Consider the following 10262-nt stretch of genomic DNA (forward strand, 5'->3'; position numbering starts at 1 on the left):
GTTATCAGTTGGCTGATGTGTTCACTATCAAAGATTGGTTTGCACAATCTTTCTCATAAATCATAATGGACCTTGGTGAGCTACCCTGATTCAGTACAGCCTTCAGTTAGACTTCAAGCTATTACATAGTTTGTCCTTATGTATTTGAAGCTATGCAGATTTTATAGGAAGGGTTCAAATACTGTAAATGACAAAGGGCTACTAAAAAGGGTGAACATGTAATAATAGCATGAATGATTAGCTCCTTGAAATATATTATGAAAATAGGCAATATTTGTCTGTATGATGGATTTTGGAGCAGCTCTAATGGTTTTGGAATGAATAATTAAAAACAGCTACTGTATTTAACAATATTGGCTCAAATCCCCCATCATGTTTCCATTTATAAGGACAGGCAAATATTTTAAAACTAGTTGTACATATTATGTGTGCCCAGAAAATGATCTGTTTACAGCACACAATGAAATGTTATGCAGCAGTTATTCCAAATACAACATTTGGATGGCAGGATAGTTTGCAGATCAGAGGCAAGCTGATTTGGACCTCTTAGGCCATTTGATAATTGCTAAATTAGTAATTAGGACTAATTTTGCCAAGTATAAACTTTATAGCTTTTTATAGTAAAATATAAATTATTTTTATACTTTATATTAAAATATAATTAAATATATGTTTTTAAAATCACAAAGATGTATCGCTGTTGCTGGTGATTTGGATTGCTTATTAAAAGATAAGTAGTTATTTCTGGATCCATTTTTTTTTTTTTTTTCCCCAATGTCTGAACTCATTCCATTGACAAATTGGCAATGAAGAATGCTGCTTTTCAAATAGGAGCTGAAATATCTGAAAGAGGAATCGAAGATGGGGTAGAAATTAAGGGTAGAGCTAAGCAACCCAGAAAGTGAAGAAGTCAGGTCCTGTCCTGCCCTAACATAAAAATACTAGCTACCAAGTTAATGTTCCAAAGGTGTGGGAAAGTAAACCCAAACTTTATAACAGAACATCAAGAGAAAATGTACACAGTAAGGATTTAAATTTGGGCAGAGCTCTTCACACAATGGATTGCAGCTTCCAAGAGAACAATCTGAACTTATCCCCAGAAAGTAGAAAGCTCGGCAGACGTTGCCAAAAAGATTGTGCTTGTATAAGCTAGCCCTCCTCCTTGCTCCATGCACCTAGCCACTCAGGATCTAAACAAATCAAAGCACCTCTTGTCCAGACTGAAGCCTCTATCTCAAGGGCAGCATATGCCACAAGCAGTGGTGGGATTCAGCCAGTTCTCACCATTTTGGCAGAACCAGTAGCTAATTTTTTGTTGCCCAGGCGCAGAATGGACTTCTGGAAGTGGCATCCACATAGAGAACCAGTTGTTCACATATTTGAATCCCACCACTGGCCACAAGTATGATTTTTGCACCCCCATCTTTGAAATCCGATTCAAAGTCCCAATGCAGATCCAAATGAGGTGCACTTAACTCTCAGTTAGGCCAGTGCATTCTGGTATTTATCTGTGATAACCTGATTAAATCTCTTAGCAAGGACAATATTCCTTAACTTCAAGTCTTAAGGCAGACCCTAAAAGCAGGGTGGGGTAAGTTAAAAAAAAAACTCTGAACAAGGTTAATCAGCAAGAGGAAGAGAAATATCTCCGATCTTCAACATGACCAACACATATGTTAAAAGAGGTAGGGAGTGGATGCTGCATCCTGCTTAGTGAAAAGGAAGGGAAAAGAACATTTGAGGGTTATAAAATCCCCAGGGAAGATCAGTTGTAGGTGCTCCAACTCAGGATCAGCCTCAGTTGTGCAGCACTGCACCAGACTTAGACTTCCCTAAGAACTCTCCCCTTGTTGCCATTTCTGAATGGGATCAAGGCATGAGACATGACTTTACTCATGTTTCAATAAACTGAAGCGGCAGGTGGACAATCTATAGCAGCTGAAGATGAGAGAATGCATTAGTTTCCATCCTATCCTATCAGAATAATCTAAAGCAGGGGTTCTCAACCTTGGCAACTTTAAGACTTGTGGACTTCAACTCTCAGAATTCCTCAGCCAGCTTTGCTGACTGAGGAATTCTGGGAGTTGAAGTCCACAAGTCTTAAAGTTGCCAAGGTTGAGAACCCCTGATCTAAAGGGAAGGACGAATATAGATATTTATCAACCTAAAATGAAGGCGATAAATTGTCCTCAGCTTATGACCACTATCGAGCCTACAGTTTCCATTGCTAAGCAAGGCAGTTAAGTGAATTTTGCCCCATTTTACAATCTCTGTTGCCACAGCTGTTAAGCAAATCACTGCAGTTGTTAAGTTAGCAACACAGTTTTTAAGTGAATCTGGCTTCCCCATTGGTTTTGCTTGTAAAAGGTCACAAGAGGTGATCACATGACCCTGGGACACCGCAACTGTCATAAATATGTTCTAGTTGCCAAGGGTCCAAAATTTGATCGTGTCACCATGGGGATGCTGCAACAGTTGTAAGTGCAAAATGGTCAGAAGCCACTTTTTGAGTGCCTTTGTAACTTTGAACAGTCACTAAATGAATGATTATAAGTTGAGGACTACCTGTATTTTTTCAGTCTCACCTATTGGAATTCCCACCAAATTTCCTCTGGACCTTTTGCAAACCCCAGTGATAAAACACAACTAAACAAATACCAATAAAAATGTAGTGAGAAGCCTTCTTCTATTAAGCATGATTTCTTCAATATTAAAAGTGTGAGCTTCAGTCTTCAGAATTCTCAATTCTGGCTGGTTGGCAGAAATGTAGGAAGCCCAAGTTTAAATACATACCCTAAAGGATATGGTGGATACACTTATTCCAGTACTAACAGTTGATGGAAAAGCAAAATTGGGAGACAAGCCTCTGGTTGAGTGTCAGGGGCTAAACCAGATCCCTCTTCCCAAAAGTTAATTCCCTTTATGATAGCCAAAGCTAAAATATATAGAACAAATCTTCAAAATCTCTGGAAGCAGAGACTTTTTATCAGCAAAAATAAGTAGCTGATGTACAGAAAATTCTTTTTGGTTTCCATTTTATTTGGTGGAAGGGCGCTTACAGAGGATAGGGTCTGAGGGACCATTTCTGCTGGAATTGATAATATATGAGATTAAATAATGTAGATTATGATACAAAAATAAAATCAGTTGCTGCTGAATTATGTATTGCACATTAGTTTTCATCTACAGTATCTCAGTTTCCATCTTTTACATTTGAACTCTATTATTATTATTATTAAAATTTTACAGTATCTTTCCTTTCCATAGATGGAATGTATATAGAGGAAAGGGAGTAGCTCAGTCTCATATTATTTTAAACAATTAGAAAAGCAAAACCATCCTTATCTGAGAACACGCCCAATCAGGACAACAAACTTCTCTCCTTTGTTAACTGATATTTTGCCTTCTATAGTCTCTGATAAAGAAAGTGCATTTTTTTTCATTTTCACTGTTGTCCATTCTACTCTGTTCTGCAAAAGATCTTCCATTTCGAGTTCAAGATCATTCAAGATAAAACTCATGTGATGTCTCTCTAAGTTATTTAAAATAACATCCCCTGAAATTCTATAATTTCACATATGAAGATTTAAATATTAATTCTAATTAGGCCTATAATAAGGCAAACATCTTTAAAACAATGCCTGTGACTTCTGTCTCATTGGATTCAACACACTGGACAGCTGTTGCTGGAATTTGCTTCCCTCTCTAATATCTTTCCTTTTCATCCCAAATTATCCCAGTATATTGTCACTATGACTGAAGTTAATTGAGTCTTCTGGAGTAACAATTAATTTTCCATATGTCCGATAGTATGGAAAATAGCCATTGGAAGAAGAGGGTAATTGATTCCGGATTAATATTTCTTCCAAGAGAAAGTTCTCAGAATCACCATAATCTATTGTGGAATTAGTGGATAAAAGAGTTTCAGTGAAATCAAAATTCTCAAGGCATTGGCCAGTATCTTCATTTGTTATACTGTTTTCCTGAAAGTCCTAAAAACAAAAGATGGACAAATTGTCAAAATGGGTTCTATGTCAACTAAAAATTAGTTCCTAATTTGTGTTTTAAAATTAAAATGTGACAGTCTTTCAAAAACCTATAGAAAGAATTACCAAACTATAAGTATCAAACCCATGTTGGAAGAAGACTGCTTAATTTTTAAATTGATTGAAAGAATTTGTGATAGTTATGAAAATTATTAAAATGTAATAACTACCAAATTTGAAAATAAAGAATTATCTGTAAAAATAATTAAATGCCTTAATTCCAATTCTCCAAGTGAATTAGAAAGTACACTTTTCATATTGGTAATTTTTACTTTTTCTTTGAAAAAAGGAGTTGTAATACAATTTTGCAGTTTTGCTGGCTGGAAATTCCAGAAGTTTTAGATGCAACACATCTGAAGATCATCATATTGGGAAAGTTACACCACTGGATCAAATATAAATAAGTTTTGCCATTCTCATGCAACTTACTGTATTAGCATATTCGGTCTCAGCATTAGAGACAGCTTCACTCCTTATTTTTTCATCATTGTTAGTGTCAGCCTCTTCATTCTTCTCTCTACTTTTAATTTCTACAGAGGGATTTGAGCTGCTCAAATATTCTTCATATGTTCTATAATATGGGAAATATTCAGTGTCGAGTTCTCTTTCATTTGAAGACTCTTCTTTGTGTTTTAACTTAAAAACACAGCAATTGCTTTGAACTCTGTTTTCTCCCTCTGGGCTCTTCTGGTTTGCTTCTGAATTTATGCAGGGAAAATTTTCCACAAGAATGGTATCAGTTCTATAATAAGGCATGTATTCAGAACAGGTTATTGAGTTGCACCTGACCACCAGATCATTAAAGTTTGTCAACTCAATATTGAAATCCTCAGTACCATCTTCAGCTGATAGGGGTAGGGGTTTTGAAGTTGCGGGATGGATTAACGTTGGAGTGCTTTCATTTCTTTCCTGAAGAATGTGGACACCATTCTAGAAGATATTGACAAATGAAGACAAAATTCTGTAACGCATTATTTCAAAGTGTGAAGGATGTTCAATGGGATGGAAAATGAGTTTAGGTATCATTTTCCCCTTTAGAAGCCAGAGGAAGTTTGGTTTAATGGTGAGTGCTTTCTTATAAATGCAGAAACTGACTTGGTTTCCTGGCACGGATGAAGGCTCCAAAATTAGTTGATTAAAGAGCCAACTTTCCTTCAGCTTTTATTAGGAATCACAGAATATACAATGCTTTATTTGCAATATACTACTGGTGCAGTTCTTCCTCTTCAGTGGAATTCTAGATATTCTATTGATTGGAAATTGAACGATATCAAAATATGATCTATTTAATTCTAATGGAGTTTATAAAAGAAATTGGAATCTTTTTTATCTTTCTCCTCAGTCCTTTATTTAGGATATCGTCCAAATATCATCTATGTTCATAATGTTGGAGAAAGGGAGACAGAGAGAAAGAGAGATAACACTGGAAAAAGTACACTGGAAAATTAAAGTAGAAGGACATATAACAATTCCCATTCATTCTGAAAGAGGCTATCATCTTTTGTCTGTTGATAAGTGTCAGTAAGATAATTCAATAAATAGGATGTACCAATTTTTGTGCAAGAAAGCAATAGTCAGAATAAAAATGAAGAAGGTATTAAATTGGACCCAGGGAGACCCCAGGTTATTCTCAGCCACAGGAGATCAGAAAGTGCCTTTGCAGCAGTCACTCTCTTTCAACCCAGCCTAACTCACAGTGTGATTAGTTGTGGGAAAACTTGAGAGAAGGGAATACTAAATATGCTACCTTACATTCCTGAAGGAAAAGCAGGATATAATTCTAACAAACAAATATTTAAAATGATGGTAGAGAAATTTTAAAAAATAAAGACCTTCTAGTTCTAATACGAATCAGAGAACATATCTCATACCTTTTTATTCTCAGTTTTCTGCCATGGAGAAATTCCATTTTTTGTTTGCCTCTTCATTAATTTGAACCTCATTTTTTTGCTATAGGCCTTTTCATGGATTATCACATTAGCTTCTACATTATTCTCCTTTTTCATCCTGACCAGCTTTAAGATGGACAAAAATATCAAAATAATATGATAATTTATTTATAAATCAGTGCAGCTTTAAAAGCCCAGACATTGTATATAACAATGTGCAGGTGGGTCCTCAACGTATGACCACAATTGAGCCCAAAATTTCTGCTGTTAAGTGAGACATTTGTTAAGCGACTTTTGCCCCATTTTACAACTTTTCTTGTGATTCACAGCTATTAAGTGAATCACCACAGTTGATAAGTTAGTAACAAGGTTGTTAAGTGAATTTGGTTTCCCCTTGATTTTGCTTGTCAAAAGGTTGCAAAAGGTGATCACGTGACCTTGGAACAAAGCAAAGGTCATAAGTATGAGTCAGTTGCCAAGTATCTAAATTATGATCACCTGATCATGGGGATAATACAAAGGTCATAAATGTGAAAAATAGTCATAAGTCACTTTTTTCAGAGCTGTTGTAACTTTGAACAGTCACTAAATGAATTGTTGTAAGTTGAGGGCTACTTGTATTGTCGAACTTCAAAGGACTTCCATATTGGAGCCTCCAGGATATTTAACATCTTTGCATATTCATCCCAACTGAATAGGAGTGTAGAAAGGATTGTGTCTGCTATTCTACATGGGATTGGAAAGTGGATTATCTCATTGTGAATTTATATCAATTGCACAAAATTAACGCTTGTACTGAGTGCTTAGTAGAGATCTGGGAGAAGAGTTGATCCTGTAGCCATAAGTCTTTCTTACAACCAAATCTGTTTAACTAACAATTATTTTGGAAATCCCAAAAGGTTTTCAGAATTTGGAAATCCCTAGTGCTGAATTTATTTATCGAATTTCTAAGCCACCAAACTGCAACATGATCCTAACTGGCTTCACAACATTAAAAAGCAAGAAGAAAGCAACATTATTTTAGAAAAGAATACAATTGCTCCATGGGGATAAATTTAAAAATGTCACTTTTTAAGCCATCTGGTTGAGAAGGTCGTAAGTGATAATATTCTATTGATGGACTCTGCTCCCAGTTAAGTGTGAACCTCATATAAGCAAGAGATATTAAGTGATATAAAGATTCAACAGAAGGACTCCCTCACTTCTCTCTCAATAGAGAAGGAGAACAATATGGTCAAACCAGAAGGCTTGTTAGCAACTAAAAAGTAAGTGTGTGTTTCATGAAATTACATCCTGCTACTTCAACCAAGGAATGTTTCTGGATTCAATTCTCAATCATTACTTGCAAAGCAGAAAAATATATAGCTATTGTTAACTCTAAATTAATTTCATGTTTCCATTTGTTGTTGCTCTTTCCAGGGCTCAGTTCAACCATCCATGGAAATGGTGGTTTCTGAATGCAAAGCAGTCCAAATAGGATATTATAGATTTCCATTTTTCCACCAAGTGTGCATAAATCTATTTATGGTACTGTATTATGTATTGCTCATTTATTTAAAATAGTTTTGCCCATGCGTTTAAACATTATTCCATAATTCCATAACTTTTTCCAGGATACTTCATTTGTTTAATCCAGTTTATAATTTTTCCCTGCCTTACAAAGATTTCAATATTCTGAAGGCATGCAGGGAAATTAGATTCTTTAGTGCCTTCCTATCCACGTCAAAAGTGTATTTGCAACGAAAGCAAGTCACAGTTTACCACTTTTCAAATATTCCCATTGATTTAACCTAGCAGATATTTCAATAAGTGTTTAATGGGCTCAGTGTTTCTATGGTAGTTATTATGTTTGCATACGAGAGTGCTTAAATAATCTGAACGCTAAGAAACGTGCACAGCCTCAATGCATTTTTAAATCATTTACTAAGTTTCTATATTATTTTCTAAGTGGTAACAAAATGAATCTGATCTTCTTTCGGCTATAACAATAATTGGAATATATCACTGTATTTTAGAGGAGCACTGAAAGAACTTTTTTTTTCTCAAATAGGATTTGATTTGAAAATTTTTACCTATACCTGTTCCTAAATAACTCTTTATTTTCCCTACCAATTATAATTTTTGGAGCAGTATTTCATTGAAGACTGTTTCAATTAATCCTGTAAAGATTTTAGTATGCAGTACAAACTCACACCTTTAAAGTTTATCATGAGATGAAGACATTAAAAAAGTATCTCAGCTCAAGGGGTTGGGAAGTGTGGTAAGAATCTAATCACATATCTTCATTTCATTTCTTTAGAGAAACCTTAATTATCTGCCTCAAAATTTTGTCCATAAATCATATGCTTTAGAGATAAGTAGGTAGTCTCTTTTCATGCTTACCTTCTGTTTAAACCACAACCTGAGAATAATGGAAAGATACAGCTGTGACATCAAAGGAACAGTTTGTACTCTTGTGTGAGGTCATAAATAAGATTCCAAGAGAGTTCTAAAGTGACTGGTGTCAATAAGTTGAAATAATGTTGATGGAATTGATTGGTTTTATTTCCTTTCAGCTTTTATGTACAGGAGCATTTTTATAACAGGAACTCTCCAATGTTATATTCTTCTTCTGGAACCATTATTTCTTACCATATTGTTCAAGAGTTGAGATTTTAAATTTCTTTCTACCCTGTATTTCAAATTAAGAGATTAAAATTTTTTAAAGCTATTATTTTCTTTCATCTTATGTTCAGATTTAGGTGCAGTATTCTTATAAAAGTAATGCACAAATATTTATGTATCAAACTTGTATGCTGCCCTTCTTGCTGAAGGCAACTAAATGTATTTGTCCAAAATATATTTGTCCAATTATTCAGAATTAATCGAAAGCTGATTTTTAATGTAGCAAACCCAGATGTTGCTGAACTAGCAAGTTCAAATATGGTTAACATGTTAGAGGAATGCTGGGTATCGTAGTTCAGTATCACTTGGACTATAGGTCCTCTGTTCTACCTAAATTTTATAATGGAGAGATCATTAGCTTCAGAAGCTTCTGTAGAAGGCTTACAGAAAGACAAGACAATGGTTTTTAATGCATAATCACAGCCACCATCTTAAACTTTTAAAACTCTCCCTCTAGTCCTTACATGATCCTAACTGACTTGGTCTTTGATGAACTGGGTTCAAAGTTTCATAGACAACTATTGAATAGTAGGCAAGAGATAGTTTTTTAAAAAAAACCTTTAATATTTTGCTACCATTTAGTGATTACCCAATTTGTGTAGCCAAGATCTTAATATTGTTCTAGTAAAATACGCATCCCCCCCACACACATACATTGCTGTGTGATAACAACATGCTAAATAACTTCCTCCTATTACAACTTTGCCCTGGGATTGTCCTGCATGTTCCAAATTAACAGCAGAGAGTCTGCTTCCTATTAATAAATTTGTGTGATAACAAACTTCCCACTCTAATCTCAGTTAGATAATTATTTCCCTCTTTTGTTTTTTTCCCTTGCACGAACATAACATATCCCCAAACCATGCACAAAACAGCTAAACCTTTATAAATGTTTGAAAGCTCAAGCTCTGGGAACCCCAGAGATAGGGACAGCAATGAAGAAGAATCTTGACTGATTGAGTTTGGATGAAATCAACAGCATTAATGGTAACAATCCTTGTAGACATTTAAAAAAAGAGTGTTGGGCCATCTGTTCTTTTAGACTATAAGCACGTCTCTTTGGATACCATTCTAATCTTGCTATATGCTCTGCTACCTTTGGACTCTGGTGTAGGAAGTGGAGGATTCTAAGCCAGAGGTCCCCAACCTTTTGGGCACCAGGGACTGGTTCCGTGGAAAAAGGTTTTTCCATGGACCAGAGAGTGCATGGTTTTGTGTGTTGCCTGCATCCCACAGATGGGGCTTTGCTTGTTTTTGCAGACTGGTTGCTGGCATGCCGTGGCCCAGACAGAGGGTTGGGGACCCCTTTTCTAAGCGGCTAACCTTTAAATTTTCCTACTCCTGATCTTCCTGGAAGTTACATTGTTCTGTGTAATGGGGCCAGTTACATGGCAGGCTGAACTGGAAACTTTTCTGATGCTATTAGCAGGTTCCATGGAAAGAGATGAATGTGGGAGAGGACGAGTAAAGTGTTGTTTTTTTTCATGAAATCCAAATTGGAAAAAGGATTCAGTGATATTAATTCTCAGCCTCATATTTGAAAGAAAATACTATGAGTTGCCATTATCAAGCTGACTTTAGCATAGAGAAAAGACAGAAAAGACATCAATGTCCAATTTTCTTTTCTCCTTCTAAAATCTTCAGTCCATGTGTCTGCATTTCT

At 35.5% G+C, this 10262-nt stretch overlaps 1 protein-coding gene across 1 annotated transcript; it reads right to left on the reverse strand.

Annotated features, from left to right (window-relative positions):
• Nucleotides 1-3138: 3138 nt before the first annotated feature.
• On the reverse strand, nt 3139-8290 carry LOC120304376. The gene is made up of 4 exons (XM_039334864.1): nt 8130-8290; nt 5918-6061; nt 4476-4976; nt 3139-3992 (listed from the first exon to the last, which is right to left on the reverse strand). Exons 2-4 carry the CDS (start codon nt 6050-6052, stop codon nt 3732-3734), a joined length of 897 nt encoding a protein of 298 aa, XP_039190798.1. The 5' UTR covers nt 6053-6061; nt 8130-8290; the 3' UTR covers nt 3139-3731.
• Nucleotides 8291-10262: the final 1972 nt, after the last annotated feature.

The sequence above is a fragment of the Crotalus tigris genome, unplaced genomic scaffold (genome assembly GCF_016545835.1).
Source record: "Crotalus tigris isolate CLP2741 ecotype Arizona unplaced genomic scaffold, ASM1654583v1 scf7180000017638.2057652, whole genome shotgun sequence".
In the NCBI taxonomy this organism is placed as follows: Eukaryota; Metazoa; Chordata; class Lepidosauria; order Squamata; family Viperidae; genus Crotalus; species Crotalus tigris.

What these genes read in the sequence shown, in the direction of transcription:
- LOC120304376 (XM_039334864.1), bottom strand. Translation starts at nt 6,052, where the DNA reads ATGAAAAAGGAGAATAATGTAGAAGCTAATGTGATAATCCATGAAAAG. An exon ending in AGAAAACTGAGAATAAAAAG is followed by an intron (nt 4,977 to 5,917) that starts GTATGAGATATG and finishes AATATCTTCTAG; the next exon opens with AATGGTGTCCACATTCTTCA. An exon ending in AGACCGAATATGCTAATACA is followed by an intron (nt 3,993 to 4,475) that starts GTAAGTTGCATG and finishes TTTTGTTTTTAG; the next exon opens with GACTTTCAGGAAAACAGTAT.